Genomic DNA, 19,428 nt, shown 5'->3' with positions numbered 1-19,428 from the left:
GATACTCCTAATATAAAAGAAAAATAAATTACATTTTGGGGTTGTCCCTTTAAGTTAAAAGGCAGTAGAGGAATTACCATTTTTGTTAAAATTCATTTTTAAAAAGGTCTCTTACTTTGGAAATTAAAATGAATACTTTGTTAAACAATTGCAGTGTAATTCATAAATGATAAAATATTTTAAAATAAAATATAGAAAAAGTTCAATTACGCAGGAGGTCTATGCTTTAGAAACTAAGAATTTGCAAGCAAAAATGAATTACCAGCAGAAGAGAAGAAGGAAGAAGCAGCTGAAATAAGGTGATGGGTTGCCAGGGAGGAAAGAGTAATGAGCAGTGAAGCTAAAAACATAAGGAAGGCCTAGAGAGGAGAAAAGGAAGAGTGTTAAGGGGAAAAAAGGGAAATAAGCTTATTACAAAGCAAGTTACAAGTCAAGGAGAAATATGAAAAGAGTATCTGCACATAAAGTAAGCCAAGAAGTTTTAAAAAAAGTATAATAACCACACAGATACCAGGACGAGCAGTTATCTCACTGATCCAAGTGCTCTATTATTAGCGTAGATGCAGGACATCAGTAACAATTTGTTGTGTTATCAAAAATAAGACTTCTAAGAGGAGACGATAAAGCGTCTTGATCTCCTTTGGCCACCTCTGATCAGTTAAGCAGAATTTAAAGATATTATGGACTTTTTAATGAAGTAATAATGCAAGTGCTCATGGCCTTGCCTTAAAAAGAAAAAAAAGGTACTAGATTCCATTGTTAAAAGTCACATGCATGTGGGTGCCTGCTCAATGACTAATGGCTGTCCTGCTTTCATAAATACTTTTTTTGCCCGTTAAAAAGGAAAGAAAAAGGAAAGGAAAATCCTATTATTCACGCACTTAAGTTCTTACTATACGTTAATGAGAATGCAATTACCGTTGTGAGTATACACTAATTTTACACTATTAAAATAAACTACAGAAACTGACACATCGCTATTAGCAGCAAGAATTAATGTTGGAAGTATTAACACTTAAGTTAAAAATAATATTCAAGTATATTTTTTACACCTCCAAGCTTTGTAGCCAGCCGCTGTATCAAGCTACTTCAGTGTTTCCACAACTGCAGTATACTGAAGCATTCACACAACATAAATCTCCAACTGCCACAGGAAGAGTGATAATATGAAAAGGAAACAGAAATGTCAGAGGAAAGGTATGGACCTTAAAGTATTGTTTTATATGGTATCAAATACAAGTTAGGAAAGAAAACAAGTCGAATCACCAATAAAAAAAGCCTTTAAAACACTACATGTTTAAAACAGAAAGTGACCTACTGGTGGCAGAGGAAAACTGTGAAGCTATGGGAAAACAACTGACACAGCCACTCCTCCAGTTATAACGCACTAGTTGTGACGACCCTGCCTCTGAGAGATACAGAACAGAGGGAGCATGTAAAATGAACAAAACTGAATTCTACTTTTCTATTTGGACTGATACCAGAAAATTTGTAAGTGGAGTTACCTATTAGCACTATCATTTGCTGCTTGGATGCTGCTGTCTATTTGTAGGACTGTTTTATAATCAATGTATGCCTGTCGATACCGCTCCATAGACTCATTTGCCATTGCTCGTCGTAGAAGAGGCTTAAGGGAAAATGGCTGAAGCTCCAGAGCTCTAGAGAAAACAAAAGAAAAATGCAGGATTGAAACAGAGTAACTGAAATAATATTAATAAAACTATTTTATGATATACACAACTATACGTAACAACTTCGTGCTTTCAGTTGGGCCTTACAGTAACATAACCAAGGAAATGGGACTAAGTGGTTTATATTAATACCCTAAATGACATGCAGTTGTGAAATCGTTAGTGCTTTTACTACAACTTACTCTACTCATATTCCAATCTTCCATCTGGAAAACTGCTTTCATCACCAAGAAAAGATTAATGTAATGACAGCTGTTTAAGAGCAAAAGCTATTTTTTTGAAATCCCTATAGATGTAGGCATGATTTAAGTAAATGGCGCTTTTGCCTACATGATTTTCAGTTCTTCTTCCTTACATGGAAGTATGCACATAACAAATACATTTAGTAAGACATGAATATACACCTGACTTTTTTTTGCTTTTAGGTTTGTACCTGTCTTTTGTCTGTCTACTCTTCTGATTGTGTGTCAACACTGAGCTCAATCCCCAACACTGTACAATCAGAACTCCTTCCAAACACTATGCGCTTTTCCAGAAATATAAAGAAGCAGTCCACAAAGCCTTTATTTATGAAAGACTACCTTCTATAAATCAGTTATTCTTGCTATAGAGAAAGAGAGATAAACTTTTAAATACTGAAATTAAGATAAGACTAGCCAATTAGATTTCACAGAATCATAAAGCAATTCAGTTTGAGAGGTCCCTAGTCCAACCTTCTGCTACAGTAGGGTCAGCTCTGAGATCAGACAAGGTTGCTCAGCTCTCTATCCAGTTGGGCCTTTCAAACCTCCATGGGAACCTCTGTACAACACCTCTGGGCAACCTGTTGCAATGCCCTTCACTGTTCATGGGGAAGAGGTTTCTCCTAATACATAGTCTGAAGCTTGTGTAGTTCAATTTTTGCTTGTTGTCTCTGGTCCTCCCACAATGCACTGCCAGAAAGAGCCAGGATCCATTCTCTTGATAATCTCCTCACAGGTACTGACAGGCTGCTGTTAGGACCCCCGGAAGCCATTCTTCTCTAAGCTGAACAAACCCAGTTCCCTTGGCCTCTCCTCTCCAGGCAAGTGCTCCAAAGCTCACAACCAGCCCAGTGACAATTCACTGAACTTACTCCAGTTGATCACTATCTTTCTTGGACTGGGGAAGCAAAAAACCAACACAGTTATACGTGTTGTTTAACAAGTGTTGAGTACAAGGGGATAATCACTTCCCTCAATCCACTGGCTGTGCTATTTATTAGCCCAGGAGGCTGTTGGCCTTCTTTGCTATAAATTGGCTTTGCACCATTAGTCCTTCTAAAGCTAAAGAAACCATGATTTCTAGAATAAACGTTTCCAATTTCCATTTCATAAATATTTCCAACATTTCATTTATTTTTATGTTGCTGAATGCATTTGAAAACTAGAGCAGTGCTCAACATCATAGCCCCTACAAAACCTGTGCAAAAGTGCCTGTCATTCTGTAACTTAGAATAATATTAATGCAATTTCAGTTTCCTAACATCAAGAATGAAGAAAAAAACAACCATAAATAAATTAAGGGGAAGATGTCACTGCTTGAAGAATACCATCAGTGGGAATGGAAAACTGTATTTCCAGGGTAGAATACAAAGGTAATCCAGCCAGAGACCAAAGCCACACTACAGTACTAAATAAATTAAGATTAGTGCATAGGAGCCCTACTTCACGCTCTGTAACAAAAATCAAAGGCACTCCAAATCAGAGTCTTGAGACAAAGACAGATCCAACCGAGGGTTTTTCATACACTTCTAAGACCTCAATAGCTAAAACTTAATAAAAATGTTCAATACTTACTTTTATATCACGAATATAAGCACTACACCATTTTTTACTTTGAAATCAAGTAACCTATTTGTAGATCACCCTTTATGTTGTGTTGCCTAGATAAGATTTAATTCACATTGCCTAATCCATGTGTGTTTGCAGTTTTGCAGTTCTGCTTCCCAGTCTCTAAATTATTTCTACTTCTGTTGCGTTCACTAAGCATCACGGATCCTTGCATATCCAGAAAATATGCATGACATTAAGGACACTGTCATTAAGTAATAAGAAAATAAGCTTCCAGTTGGTAAGAATACAAAACCCCAAACCTTTGTATTACCAATTTCAGTTGAAGTTTTACATATTTCCAACCTCCTGAATAGAAAAATGTGATGGCTGTTACATATGCCATCTTGTTTTATCATCCAGCTGGTCCTGCATCTATTTTAACAATATTGTTAAAAAGTTAATTTTTTCAGATCACATTTTTGGAAAACTTTTCTGTCACTTAGAATATATACAGTAAGTCAAATATTTAGTTAATACAAATGTACATGCATATTTTATTTTTAGTTCTCAGTCATTTTTTTAACAGTTGGTTTGTGCTGTAAAAAAAACCCAACTTAGTAATTAATATGATTTTTAATTGTCTTGGGATCCTTTTTTGCACCTTAAGCCTCAGTCTTACTAACCCTATCTATGAAAATATTAAAAAAGACACCTAGAAATACTGTAATAATTTGGTGGAAGGCATTGTTTGGAAGTTATTGAAGGTTTCTGATCTTCTCTAACTCCTTCATCCTTAAAAGCCACAATTAGCAGAAAGGATTTTAGCTCAATTTGTGAGTAGTTGTAATTACTGTTTATAACTATGCCAAGTATGTATTAAAAAAAAACAAACCAAAACAACAAACCAAATGCAAAGAACACAAACATATACACCATACACATGCTTGAAAGCAATATCCAACACCGTGATAAGCATCTGGCTTAACAAAGCTTTTACGTGTAAGTTACTACAGACCATCACTGAAGTAAGTCTGCTTTTATATTAAAAATTTTAATTCTGCTATGCATTTCTGTGTACACAAGAAGCCTAACAACTGTCCTCACACAGTGAAACAGTAGGTTAAAAGTTACTCCTTCCCCAGGTTCCATGTGCTTGTTTACATAAACTGACAAAGATATCTGTAATTTAGATAGATCAATTTCAATATTCAATAAAGTCTGATTCCCTAAGTCAAACTGCAATAACAATGTATCAGTTAAATGTTTAATCATCATCAGGAATGTTGTTGCTCTACACAGGAGGTTGCAATTTACCTGTTACAATCATGAATGCAGTCACTGCAGTTCCCTTCTTTGAGGTAACACGCTGCTCTGTTTGAGTACAAGATACTTAAATCATCTGGACTTTGTTCTCCTAAAAGAAGTTACAGTTAAAATCAAAGACCATCACTAAAATGACATTCAAAAATTAAAGACTTGCATACTGTTAAGTTGCACTGCAGTGATGCAGTCTGCTGACAACGCAAAGCTGTAAGGAGCTTTCCTTTATCATGTCACCTAGAATATATAATTATTCAAACACATAAATAAATGCAAACGGTTCTGCCGCAAGGAAGTTAAAATATTATTTCACTCATCTTCCTATATTTTGTGTCACATGAACTGTCCTCTACTGAAATGACAAAGAATTTACTCCACAATAACCCCTGCCAAAAATCCAGGGATAGGCTAGGTTAGTTCATTTGTAGTTCCTTTAAATAATCTAAACAACAATCCTAGATTTAAGCGTAAGGTATTACACTTACCTAGACCAGTGACATATTCAATTGCTTCCGAGTATTTGAGCACAGCTTCTCCAAATTGTCCACTCTTAAATAACTCGTTTCCTTCACCTTTCAGTTTTGCTGCAGCAGGAGGAAGTGAAGTGGAACTGCCATCACCAGCCGACTGAGACCCTGCTACATGCGATCTGGAGATCTCAGCTTCAGGGCTTTCACTCTTTTGACCACTGTGTAAATAGCCATTAACTTCACCTCCATGGTCTGACAAATGCTTCTGTGGTTCTTCCTCTGATGTGCCTTTTTTTAATCCACTCTCAGTGGATTCCTTCTGCTTCTGTGTCTCTCTGTCCTCTGCCTTACTGCTGCCTCCTTTGCTATGAAACTTTCTCTGCACGTTCCCCATAGCAGCCTCCTCGGTAGCTGCCTCTCCTCTTACTGGCACACCAATTTCTACAAGGAAGTTAATGAGCTGAGTTAGAGCTTGCATCATCAGAAGAAACTATCGTCCTGGCAAAAGAAGGGTGTACAGCCAAAGAACACGGTACCAAATGCTTCAGGCATCCTAATGTTACGAAGATTTGCCCCAGAAAACACTTCCAAGAACACAGACAAATTCCTACTTACAAGTAACTTGCAGTTATTACTGAGAAGGTGTTACTATGAAATCTCATTTCTCCTTGCTGGGCACACTGTGAACCCCTGTTCTGTAGTGTCAGAATGGTACAGAGTTCACCTTGACATTAACTCTTTAAATACTGGCTGTTACAACACTGATCCTTTTGATTTCTCAGGACCAAATCAAAATGCTTGCATGTTAAAATTAGAACACACAGCTAACAAATCAGTAATGTTGCACACTTCAAAACTCTCCTCAAAAATAATACAGAATAGGAGGGATAAAAGCTTATAAATCATTCTCAAAAAGGTTTAATTTAAAGATAACGTCAAAAAGCCTTTTATAGATACTTCTGATCATTCCACTTTCACTATTATTTATTAAAAATTTAATTAGGAAAAATCATACAACAAGGGTATCAGATATTAACATATATATATTTCTTATTCACCTGAATTTCTAACAGATTACCATCACAGTATTCCAATACAGATTTCTGCAGAGAGCCTAACTCTTGATACTACCAGTCACACAAAGGCAACTCTGTGTTTGGGTACTATTAAGATGCTGGGGTTTCACCTTCCCTTAACTCGACGTGTACATCTGTCCAACAAAATTTTTTCATGCCTCACGTACTGGAGTGATACTTCCAGTTGACTCAAACTAAACCTCTGAAGTTGACTGAATATGCATGAACTCCAGGTTGTTCCAAATCACAGAAATTTTTTTTTAATGAACAAAATGTTACTGAAATCAAACTGAACAGAATGAGAAAGCATAGGATTTTTAAAAACAGTAGATTCTCTAGTGCCTAATAGACAAAAGCTCCAACTGCCTCCTTCCTCGCTGCGGTCTCTCTTTTGAAATACCATGTTTAATAGTAAGCTCATACTCCACAGTGGGAACAATGATAGGATAAATCTATTCTACCCACACAGACATTTTTATAAAACTTAAATTATTTTATTTGAGACTTTCATCCATCCATCCATCCAATTTGGCAGTGCCAAATATGCCAAAAAGGTTTAAAGTCTATTTGGTAGGGAGGATGAGGGTAAAAGGCTAGTTGGGCAGATGAGTGAAGACAGTAGTAGTATAATAATAATTTCCTTAGGATACATGCTAAAATACTTTCAGTTTACATCCACCAAAACAGAGAACACTCCGTATACCTTCTAGTAAAAAAAAAGGAGAAAACCATTTAAAATACCACAGACAAACAGGTGATAGGACAGGTTTTTAGAAAACACAGTGAAACACTCTTGAAGGGCATCCCAACTAATAGAGACAAAGCAAGAAAGGCAGATAATATGTGATGTGAATGTCATTAATGTCAATGTCACACACAGGAGAAAATTTCCCGAAGATGAAGTACACAGAACCAATCCTGGATTAAACAGGAAACATTTATAGCATTTGGAGTCCCCAAAAAACAGGAATACGCATAGTTAACTTGTTTAGCTGTCAGGTTATGCTAATTGCCTAAATATTTCCAGACTGAGTAAATGCCCTGCACAAAGTTGTACAGATATATTTCTCAAATCTACTTTTGTCTTTCAGTTTCAGTGTTTATAACATAAACAATATTCCTGTATTGGTCTTTACAGAGAAATGTATTCTTGAAAGCAGTATTCTGGACTTGCCTTAAAAAAAAGAAAATCAGCCCTTAGGAACTTTTCTTAAACCCCCCCCCCCCACTCTAGATACATTATAAATGCCAAAGAAAAGTTAAAGGAAGGTACTGAAAAGTATGGACAGGATTTTGACCAGAATGACAACAAATACAAACTAGAAAGAATTTTAATTCATGTTACCACTAAAATAACAAACTTTAAATGGAAGGACTGTCATAAAACAAAAGCTACTGAATACTCCAAAAGGAATATTTGAAGGTGGGGGTTTTTTTAATTGGATGACATTGTCTTTCATTTAAAATTAATTTCCAGCTACACAAAGTGTTTATCCTCCAAAAGCATGGCACAAAAATAATGGTGGCAGAATGAAAAGCAACATATGTAAGCTTAGTTCACGGTGAATTCACCTATTATGAAGCCAGGAAACATTTTCAAGTCTTTTATCTGCTCTGGACTAGCTACATATGCAGGCAACTGGAATGGTCCAGATCTCCACAGATTAATTTTTAATAATTTTGAATAATTTTTTGCCACACATGGTCAGCAAATATCTGTTTTATATTATGTGTTCTTGGTTTAGCTGACTGAGATTGTACCTGGATTTTCTGTGCCAGAACATGTAACGAACAGACTTCTCAAATAACTCTGATCTCTGACTGCTTAGGAGCAGTCTTTGTTTATAAAAAATGAAAAAAGATTTACTGGTCAGCATTTATACTGACACTGTAATTGAGAGTTTTTCTTAACTTCAGGATATGCATTACAAGTGCAATTCTAGAGTGAATTTTCAATGCTGTTTATTTTAACATGATCTCAATTTTCCTATTGCAAGCTTGCAATAGAGCCTAAAAGCCACAGTAGGTTGGGCCCCATTGTGCTACACGCTATACAAATTAATTATAAATGAGAGTTCCTTCTTCAGAGGGTTTACAATTCTAAAAAATCAAAAATAGCAAATGAACAAGCACACTGGAAAGAGGCTCAAGGAATACAGAATAACTATTGTATCGCGTAACAAGGTGGCCAAATGTCCTCATACAAGAACTCATCAATAAGGCTTCTAACCATAAGGAGAACAGACGCAGTCAATTATTCAAGGCTACAGTGGCAAAGTATCTTCCTACTACAGTAAAATTCTAGTCACAGAGATTACTACTTGGATAGGTGCAAATTCATATATGGCATAAAGGCCAAGTGAGCAAGGATACAGAGCAGCCAGTAAGCATTAACCAACAGTTAACACGTCAATTATCTCAGAGCCTCAGTGGTAGAGCAGAAAGCAATACCAGGAATGCCGAAAATAATACAATGGCAAGCACAACTGATTGCTTGAGTAGGAAAGAGCTCTAATTGTCTCCTACCCAATATGCTTTGCTTCTCAACAAATAAGAAACTTCAAAATGCAAATCTAAGACACTACTCACTGTTCTCTGTGAAAAGTCATGAAATATTAACACATCTGTTGAAGAATTATCTGTAACATCAAATAAATGTTTCATTATTCCACATGGAATAATTCAAGAAAAAGTAAAAATGTAAAGACAAAGAATCCAGTCTTATTTGGAGATGTCAATTTCATAAAACATGCTTAGAAAATCAACAGGAGAAATTCAGAGTGTGTTATCAACCCCTGTTTGTTTTGGAAAGCTGTAAATCAGTCATTATGATGACAGCTCTGTTTATTTAAGGGCAGAAAGCTCATTACTTCAGAGAAACCATGATACATGGTCAAGACTAGCTGAGAACACAGTACATAATTCACCAAGGATGCAGAGAGGGTTTTCATACCTATTCAGCTCCTAACAACTTTCCCAAAAAAGGACAAACTAGTGAAAGAAAACAAAGTCACAAGATAGTGCACTGATATAAGGAGATGATCTTCAATCTAAGAATGGTTCTAAATCATGGTACTGTCATGTTCAATGACAAAGACCTTAGTTTGGTGCTATCAAGTAGAAAACAGACTGGAAAAAAAAAAAATCACAAAATAATTCTCTGTAGCTAACTGCTACGGCATCAAGTAAATTTAATACCACATAGGCAGTGAAACTAGAAGTCAGATGAAGGATTTAACACAAAGGAAAAAGAGGTGCTCTTATGCTTCAATACCAAGTGTCAGTGTACAAAACCAGCAATCTCAAGGTGCACAAAACAGCAGGACACATAAAAAAATTTTTAAAATTATATATCCTGAATTGGGACAAAGGTTTCATCCAGAAGAATAATATTCTCTTCACCTCTAAAGTGTAATAAATAAACCATGCACAAAGAAAACACTCTCTAGGCAACATATTTTCCCATGGTCAATTCACAAATTGTATGTTAAGAGGTTTCTTGTATGTGCTCGAAGTACATCTTTTAAAGAGAGATCTGTTGTCAACTTCAGCAATAACAGGTTGAGAAATAATAATTTTAAAGCTAACTTAGACTTCATTTGTTTAAATGCACTCTCCTTTTAATGAACAAATATTTACCAAATTTCAGAACTGTTTACTATGATTTTTTTAAAGTACTGTAATAGATCAAGTAAATACCATACAATTCAGCAAACTTTTATGAATTAAAGGGGGCTATTTAAGATATATTTATTTACCTTTACACCATATTTATCACTTGAGATTGTAACTTCTATAAACGTGTCAAAATACCAGGTTCTTTGTCAAGTACATGCATGATTTTTAGTTTTTACAGTGCCTGAATACTAGTCTTTAGTGTCTAAGACGTAAGCAATTTTCTGTTACCATTGTACAAAAAGGATTTCATTTACTTTTGCTTTCAGTTACATAGACAGTGAAGAAGACTATTTAGGCTGTTTTGTTCAAAGCTGAGAAATCAACTCTTCAGAGGTAAAGAAAACAAAAAATAATTTTGTTGTTTTTCTTCCAGTATCTAAATTATAAGTTTAGTAGGAATGCATGAGGCTTACCAGCTAGAACGTGAAATAAATGTGTGACTACATGACTGGACTACATAGACTACTGGACTGACTGTGACTACATGACTAGATGTATAGAGAAGAAGTGTAAGATGCTTAGTCTCCTTATTGCTGTTAGGTTCACAGAACAGATTGTATTTATTCAATAACTGAACCGATTTCATATTTGTTTCCATTTGTACTTGAAAACAGAGAGTAATCTATGAAGATGCTTGCCTCCTAAATCTCAAAAATACTTAAGTATATCACATGAACACATGTGACATTGACGTCAGTTGACAATCTTCCCTACATTTAAAAGCCTAACCTTTCATCAATGGAACGCGAGTCTTCCTATCAAGCTAGAAGGCATTTAGTCATCTGAACGCTCCCAATGGAAAGCAACCCCAAATTAACTAATGTTTAAGGCTAGAGACATGATCCATCCTTTCTTCCAGGGTTTTGGCTGAGGAGACTTAGTGGATACCTACTGATTTTGAAAAACCTATTTTCCTTAAATTTCTGTGTAAATAATGCATTATTAAATCACATGTGTGTAGGCAGAATTAAGTTGGAAAACCCACAGACTGATTTAATTTCAAGATAAAGAACTACATAGGCCACGGAAAACACAAAAGTCACAGCTGTCATGTCACATTACCTTAAAGAACCAACAGGAAGGAGAAAGGGTGGAAATAAACCTAGGGATGTTATTCTGTTGCATGGTGGAGCCCAGATACGCAGCTGAATCTAAGAGCAACCTGCCAGTGCAACCTCAATAGTCCCTGCTGCCTCACTGCCTCCTACAAGTCATGTATGCTGATTATGCCAGTAGCTTCATCTCAGCAGTCTTGCAGTGAGTCACACACTAATCCACGAATGGGAGATTTCAACTGCTTGTAAACTACACACAGTACAAGAATTACACGTTGTTTAACTCCAGTAGAGACTTTCAGAGCACATAGATGATCTTTTACATTAAAAAACAAAAAAAGGATTGATCGTTTTCAAAACAAACAACATCAAAAAAATAGAACTACATGCCACTTGATCATTTTTACACCCTTTGATCCAGTGAATGGAGGAAAAACACAGAAGAAAAATGTGATGGTGGGAAGGCATAAGAGCTGTGCAAGAGAAAGAGCTAAAGGAACACAAAATGTTCTCTAACACCAGAAGAAATTCCCAACTGGGTCCACATCAAAGGATAGGTATAAAATTACATAGGACACAGGGAAGTAGGTGATTTATAGCAACATTTTCCATCTGCATCTGTTATACCCTTTCTAGAAATAAATCCAAAGATTTGTAACTGGATTCTAGATTTCACACTCAGATCTATTTAACTAGTGAATGTAATTTTGGTTTCAAATGGGCAAAATTCTTTGCAAGCAAATATGGATGAATTGTGTGAATACACATTGCAATATCAAAGGCAATGACTTTTTCCTCAAGTTAAAATTAAATAGGAAATGACATTACTTTTATCTCCACTACTTCTTTCACATTCTTCTGTATTTTCCCATCTTTCTCCATCACCTTCTGAATCCTCTATATCTTGAATAAGTATTCTTTTTCCTTTGCCTCGAGTCTCAGGTACAGGCTTTAAAACTTTCAGTTCCTTTTCAATCTCTAGAAGATTTTTCTGCAATAGAGAAAAAACAATAGCAGAAGCCTTTTTTTGTAGGTATATATATTTTAATTTATATATAGAAAATATATTCTGTTAAATAATCCACATAAAATCTTGAAGAACTATCAAGATAAATGTTATCAATATAAAAACAGAGAAAATAAACATGAATTTTCCAAGAGTCAGTACCAAAACAAAGATTAACACTCAATTTCTGTCTCTTAGAGACTCAGAAGATATCACACAAATAAATAAGTACTTTTCCTGAATGAACTGCTTAAGCAAAAAAAGAAAATTAAAAGGAGAAAAAGTAGACTGTACTATTGTGGTATCTGGCATGGTCTACTCAGAAGAGACACGTGGAAAACAGGCTCTTTCCAGAATGTCTGAAAAAGCCTTAAGATCAGTTTATCAAAATTAATGCTATGGAGAATCTGGTGTCTGATGAATGTCTGATGAAGAAGTGTAACTGATAGAACTAGAACCAAGAGACAACAATTTCTTAGCAGTGTAGCAGAAGGACACTGTGAAATAATGAAAAGGTTTGCTCCTCTTGCAAGAACTGCAAATTAGATGATCAAACAGCCTCTCATTCCATAAATATTTTGTGGTTACTCAAAAAAATACTCCAACTGCACTTTACACTTTAAGAGCAGAGTAAGACACACCCAACATGCACTATTCTGAATTTAATTCAGTGCTGTACAAGGAAATGTCATTTCATTACTCACTTCCTCAAGAAAAAGATAAAACAAGGACAGGTACAAGCAGAGATTCACATGAACAAATTACCTTGAAGAATTCCAGTTACCAATTTACCTTTGTATTAGTGACCCTGCACATAAACATTCACTCTGCACGTGTTCCATACTTTCATATTTAGCTCAAGAGGGTTTTGAGGATCCTCCAAGCAAAGAGCAGCTCAAAAATGCTATGCCAAGCATTGGTCACTTCTGGATGTCTCAGCCAAGGCATAATAGCTGGCACAGATAAGGACAAAGCACAGACATCTGCTTTCAGCTACAGCAGCATTGCTCAGCAAAGCTACTAATGTATTTAGATCTCTGGAAGAGTGTACTCAAAATGGGTATTTTATGTATATACAGGCTCACAAGCTATTTAGTGGTTCAGCCTTGTAAACAGCAAAAAAACCCAAAAGCTCTTTTAGAACTCAAACCCAGAGATAGACGTTTAAAAAGAAAGAAAGGGGGAAAAAAAAAAAAAAAAAAAGCTGGCAGGTTGATTCCTTGGTTGATGTGAAACTCAGGAACTACTCTGGACAGGTATTCAGCTCCAAGAACATCTTAAAAGGGATGAATGCTGTATGTGGTGAATTTGACACAACAGGCTTGGACCTCTCTCACTGGTGCAAGCAATAGCAGTGATCAAATAACTCCATGGAAGTGAGTAGCAATCAGCAAGCTGCTAGCAGCTCAAAATGTGACAACAACAAGAGCTGAACGGAATTCAGGTGATGAGGCAATTGCATAGCATCCAGAAGTCATACATAAAAAAACTGGTAGGGTAGCAGTATGATGGACTCCTAATTAACAAAGAGCAGTTTAGTATCACAACAGCCTAGCACTGAAGATTCTCAGGAAACATAGAGTCCAAATGCGAGGACTAGGTTCTAACCCACAAAACACCCCTAAGATACCTATGAAAGGATGCAAACCAATCCTCTCCTAAATATCCGAAGTAATAGTAGTACAAGGACCACACCCTGATCTTGAGTCTCCAAAGAAAGCATTCGGCCTTCTTAGATCCAAAATTGGCTAGGAAGGGTCTAGATTCATCAGAAAGTATGACAGTTTTTTCATTCCAGCCTGAAGGTGAGAAATGAATGAAGCTGAAGTGAGGACTGAACCCAGGTCTTCTCCTTTTGGGTTAACTTTACCACTACAACAATAAAAGCTTGGCACCTCTTTTGAATTTTTCTTGTGAATTGTGTGTCAAACTTAAATAGACCTATCCCCATGGATCTTTCTGAGAGAGATTTCCAAATAACTTTTATCGGCTAAGACACTAATACTGTAAGCAAGTTCAGCAGCAAAATTTTAGGCACCTAAACTATGTTAATAGAGAAGACTTGAGTGCCTACAGGTTCTCACAATTAAGTAGTGAACAGAAGATCTGGTCACATTCAAGTACCTAATTTCCACCACTGGCACCTATGTGGTCTTGGGAAACTGATCACTGGCACAGTAGATCAAGTGTGTCCTCAAAACTCATATTCAAATCAAACGATATAAACTGTACTCACTTTATGATACAGCTGCAAACAGCCTCTTTCTAGTCATATTCAACTCATTTATCTTTACCTTAGCTATAGCATTTTCTGGTTCAACACATAATACTTTGTTCAGATCCTCTATAGCTGTCTGGTAATTCTGCAGCTGATTGTGTACAGTGGCACGGCGCATCAGAGCTACAAAGGAACAAAGTGTATTATTTATGTATTTAAAGCATAAAGCGGATAAAACTACACTATTTTTTCTAGACTTATTAAGTGTAAAGCAGTTTTTAAAATTCTGCATTTACTTCATAATGACTCTGTATTAGTAATGAGTTGTCTTTTAAAGATGCAATTTCTTATGACACCTTTTGAGATTGTGATCATTAATTGTGAAGCATTTTTTCATATTTTTCCCCTCCTCTCATGCAAATATAGCTAATATAGTTAGTTCAAGCTCTTGACCTCAGAAAGGATTAAATCAGCAACTTTGATTGTTTTCACGTCACTTTTAAGGTAATACATACTTTAGCGTGGGTATTATGGAAACAATGCACTGCGTAAAATCAAGAGGGCTTACAGTCATCATATGAAAACCAAGAGTTAGCCCCATGTGTCGGAGTCACCATTAGCCGGGGTCCTTATTTCTCCGTGCGGGAACAGAAATGACGCAACACCAATGTGATGATCAGGTCGTCCATCTTTTTTATTATTATATTATTGTTATATTCTATTCCTTTTCTGGTTACATTTATATTCTACTAAGTTCTGTACACGCACTCATCTATCTTCTAATAGGCTACAGGTCATCTACACGCGCTGTTCACGCGCCTCTACAAGCATTTGCATTGGTTAATTGCAATTAGCACGTAAAGCCCAAAACTTGCCAAAACTCCCTTATCTCATACCCTGTTTTGCTCAGACTTGTGTGCTTTTGCTGACCACAGGTGTTTCTCACTTATCTGCTATCTTGTGTGTTTTTGCCAGCCTTATTTTGCTGGCCTTGTCTTCGTCCTTGCATTCTTCTGTCTGCACTAACTTTCTCCCAGCGCGGCCCAGACTCCTACACCCATGCTACTGCATAAGAATACACATTACAGATCAATGGGATGAATTGCATAAAACTTCCCTGATCCTGACAATACTGTTAAAGTTACTTTGCAGAGCTACTCTGTTTCCTTATTCATTCTTGGACCTGATCTAAAGCTCAGTTAAGTCAACTAACAACATGAATGGATATGTATGATTTTATTTGCCAGAAATAAAATAATACATAGAAAGGCAAGTTTATGTTCTACTTTACCTTTTACGTTGCCAGGTTCCATATCTAGTACCTTCTCACAATCCTGCAAAGCACTCTCCCAGTCCTGAAGTTTAATTTCTGCTTGAGCTCTGTTATTATATGCAGCTGCAGTGGGTATTACTGATATACTCCTGAAAAAAAGGAATATTGACCATGGTAGGCTCATAGTTAGAAAACCTGAATGTAGAAACACTTCACTATTGGAAGCTGAAAACAGTATTATAACAATATTAATACTGATACTCCAACCGCAATAGTGGTTAGAAACTCCCTCCTGTGAGACTGGAGGCAACCATCCACCAACTAGATTTACCATCTTCAGAGGTCTGTTTCTTGCAGGGCTTTGATCTGAGATGTTGCAGAGAAGATGCCATGGTGCTATGGCTCATCTGTCACTTAAACTCTTGCTGCCATTCACGTAGACTCAAAAGAAACTGCCATATGAAACCTTTGAGAGTATCAAGAGTAACTACAGAGCTCTGGAGGTTATGATGAGGAACGGGGGGGGCACATGGGCTTCTCCTTTGATCCTGCTTGTAAGAAGGAAATAGTCAGGTAACAGTGGACTAATTGTCCAGGTCAATGTCTGGCTGCGTGGCTGGTATTGTAGGCAGGGCTTTAGCTTCTATAACAACAAGATCATCTCAGCAATAAGGACAACTGGGATGCATATGACAAAGTGGTGCAAGAGCATCTTTCCCAACACCCTTGCTAACCTAGCAAGGAGGACTGAACTGTGTTCACTGGGAAGAGGGGGCAATAGGGAAGTGCTGGGGGGACAGCATACTAGAAGAGATTCATATTTTCCTTGTGAAAAAAGCATGGCTGCAGGACAATCTCAAGTGTTTGTGCACAAATGCACAAAGCATTTGAAACAGAAAAGAAGAATAAAAGGTCTGCGCAGCTATGATCTCAGTGGGATAACAGAGATATGGTGAGATAATCTGTGGCTGGAGTGCTGTGGTGGAGGCATGCAGGCTCTTTAGAAAGACTAGGAAGGTGAGGAGAAGAAGGTAATGTGTTCTAGTCTATGAAGTGATTAAATTTGTGAAGATTTGTCTTGGAACAGGCAAAGTTTGTCTTGAACAGGCAAGAGACTGACAAGTCAGCCAAGAGAGCTGATGGGTAAGAATAAGAGGCCAGATTGACATGGTGACATCATGGTAAGCACCTGCTTCAGACTGCCTGATGAAGAAGAGCAAGCAGATGAAATCTTCTTCAGACAGCTACAGGAAGCCTCACAATTACAGGCTTTGGTTCCCACAGAGGACCTGAACCACCCTGGTATCTGCTGGAAGGGCAAAATGACAAGGCACAAGAAATCTATGAGATTTCTGGAGCATACTGAAGACAACTTCTTGACACAACAAGTTGACAAGGGGGAATGCTCTGCTGGAATTGTTACTCACAGTCAAGAACTAGTTGTGAATGTACGAGTTGATGACAGCCTTGGCTGCAGCAACCATGAGACTGTAGACTTTAAGATTCTGGGAGAAATGAGCAAGATGAACATTAGAATTATAGCCCTAGACCTCAGAAGGCAAGATTTTGGTCTGTTCAAGAATCTGCTTGGCAGGATTACAGGAAGAATGCCCTGTAGAGCAAAGGGTGCCAAGAGAGCTGGTTGATCTTCAAGGACAGCTGCCTCAAAGCACAAGAATGATCCTTTCCAATGTGCAGGAAGTCAAGCAAGCATAGAAGAAGGAATGGACAGAGAACTCTTTGACAGATGGCAGTGGTGATGGGCTACGCAGGCAGAATAAAGAGACATTGACCAAGAGCAAGTGATGGAATTAAGAAAGCAAAAGCTCAGCTGATATTAAAAGTAGAAAAGGGATGTAAGCAGCAACAAGAAAAGCTTTTGGTTTTTGTTTTAAAGGTCTATCAGCAGCAAAACAAAGATTAAGGAAACTGTGGGCCCACTGGTCAATGCAGCAGAGGACCTAGTGACAAAGGACACACAAGAGTTTGAGGCACTCAGTGGCTTCTTTGCCTCAGCCTTCATTGGTAAGGTTTGCCCTCAGGCTTCCCAGGTCCCTGAGTCTAGAAGCAGATTCTGTAGGAGTGAAGTAGTAACCACAATTGTAATGGTTTAGCCCCTGCCGGGGTCTGAGACCACGCGGCCGCTGCCCCTCCCCCACAAAGGGAGTGAAATACAAAGCCCCGGTCTGAGATAAGGAGAGGTTTAATACAGCAGTGCAATAGCAACACAACAAACAACAACAATAACAATAACAGTAATAACAATGAACAGAGCAAAATATCTACCAATACAGCAGTGAGAGAAAACCCGGCTGCGCCAACCCCACGCGATCACCGATTCTTCCCGCGCTCTGGCGCCTGGACATGATGTCAGCATGGCATATGAATAACCCGGCTAGAGCTTCCTCCTGCTGCTGGGGAAACTTAACCCTATCCTGGCTAAACCAGGACATAATAGAGGAAGATAAAGTTATGAAACACTTAATAAAATAGGATATAGAGGAGTTGCAGATGGGGTGTTCAGGAAGCTGGCCAATGTTACTATAAGACTGCTCTAGATCGTCTTTGAAAAGTCATGGTGATTGCAAGGGGTTTCTGGTGACCAATAAAGGCAAATGTCACATATATCTTCAAGAATGGCAGGGTGGAGGACCTGGGAAACTACAGGCTGGTCAGTCTAATCTCAGTTCTCAGAAAGATTATGGAGCAAGTCTTCCTGAATTCCTGTCCAGGCACCTGAAGGATAAGAAGGTGACTGGCAACAGATAGCATAGATTTACCAAAGGCAAGCCATGCCAAGAGCAGCCTGATAGCTTTCTTTGCTTAGTGGCTCAGTGAAGGAAGGAAGGAAGAACAGAGGATGTTGCTTACCTTGACTGTAGCAAAGCCTTTGATGTGATTACATATTCTTACAGCCAAACAGGTAAAACAAGGACTAGGTAAGTGGACAATAAGGCAAACAGAAAACTAACTGGACTGCTGGGCTCAAAGAATTGAGCCATACAAAGTCCAACTGGTGACCAGTTACTAGTGGCTTCCCTTTGGGATCAATACCTTTTAACATCTTTATCAGGGGGGTATAAGATGGAATAGAAGGCACCCCCAGGAAGTTTGTCAGTGATACAAAGCTGGGGGGGAACAGTCAATAATACACTGGACAGCAGAATTCCAGTCAAAGGGACCTTAACAGACCAGAGAAATGGGCTGGCAGACTTCTCATGAAGTTCAAAAAAGGCAAGCACAAAATCCTGCACCTGAAACAGAATGACTCCAGCAACAGCACAGGCTGGGTTCCAACAAGCTAGAAAGCAGCTTTGCAGGAAAGGACCTGAGGGCTCTGGTGGACAACAAATCGAACAGGAGTTAACAGTGTGCTCTCAAGGCAAAGAAGGCATACTGCACACTGGGCCATATTAGCAAGACCGTAGCCAGGAGGTTGACAGAAGTGATTCTTCCCCTCTCTTCAGCACCTGTGAGACAACAAGCAGACTACTTGTGTTCAGTCTGGGGATCTCCTGTGCACAAAAGGCACCAACGGACCGGAGTGAGTGCAGCATGTCACAAGGACAGTTAGGGGACTGGAGTATATGCAATACTTATGAGGAGAGTCTGAGATAACTAGGTTTGTTCAGCCAGAAGCAAAGGCTCAGGGGTCCTCTGGTAGCTGTTTTCAGTTACTTAATGGGAATGTATGGAGAAGACAGAGCCACATCCTTCTCCGAAGTGCACACTGATAGGACAAAAGGCAACAGACACAAGTTGCAAAAATGGAATTTCTGATGACATTTTAGGAAAAGAAATTTACTGTAAGGGCAGTTAAACACTGCAGCAGGCTGCCCAGAGGGGTT

General features: G+C 37.9%; 1 protein-coding gene across 2 annotated transcripts in view; it reads right to left on the bottom strand.

Annotated features, from left to right (window-relative positions):
* Positions 1-19,428, bottom strand: part of SPAG1 (sperm associated antigen 1) — a 46,318-nt gene that overhangs the window by 14,304 nt on the left and 12,586 nt on the right. For both annotated transcript variants that reach the window (XM_074885412.1, XM_074885421.1), the window contains 6 exons: positions 15,599-15,729; positions 14,384-14,490; positions 11,912-12,074; positions 5,290-5,715; positions 4,799-4,898; positions 1,506-1,658 (listed from right to left, as the gene is read on the bottom strand). In XM_074885412.1, the coding sequence (XP_074741513.1) occupies positions 1,506-1,658; positions 4,799-4,898; positions 5,290-5,715; positions 11,912-12,074; positions 14,384-14,490; positions 15,599-15,729 (1,080 nt within the window). The remainder of the gene's footprint in view (positions 1-1,505; positions 1,659-4,798; positions 4,899-5,289; positions 5,716-11,911; positions 12,075-14,383; positions 14,491-15,598; positions 15,730-19,428) is intronic.

Source organism: Strix uralensis, chromosome 1 (assembly GCF_047716275.1).
Source record: "Strix uralensis isolate ZFMK-TIS-50842 chromosome 1, bStrUra1, whole genome shotgun sequence".
Lineage (NCBI taxonomy): Eukaryota > Metazoa > Chordata > Aves > Strigiformes > Strigidae > Strix > Strix uralensis.
The sequence above is the reverse complement of the archived record's forward strand: the minus strand, read 5'-3'. Positions and strand labels throughout refer to the sequence as shown.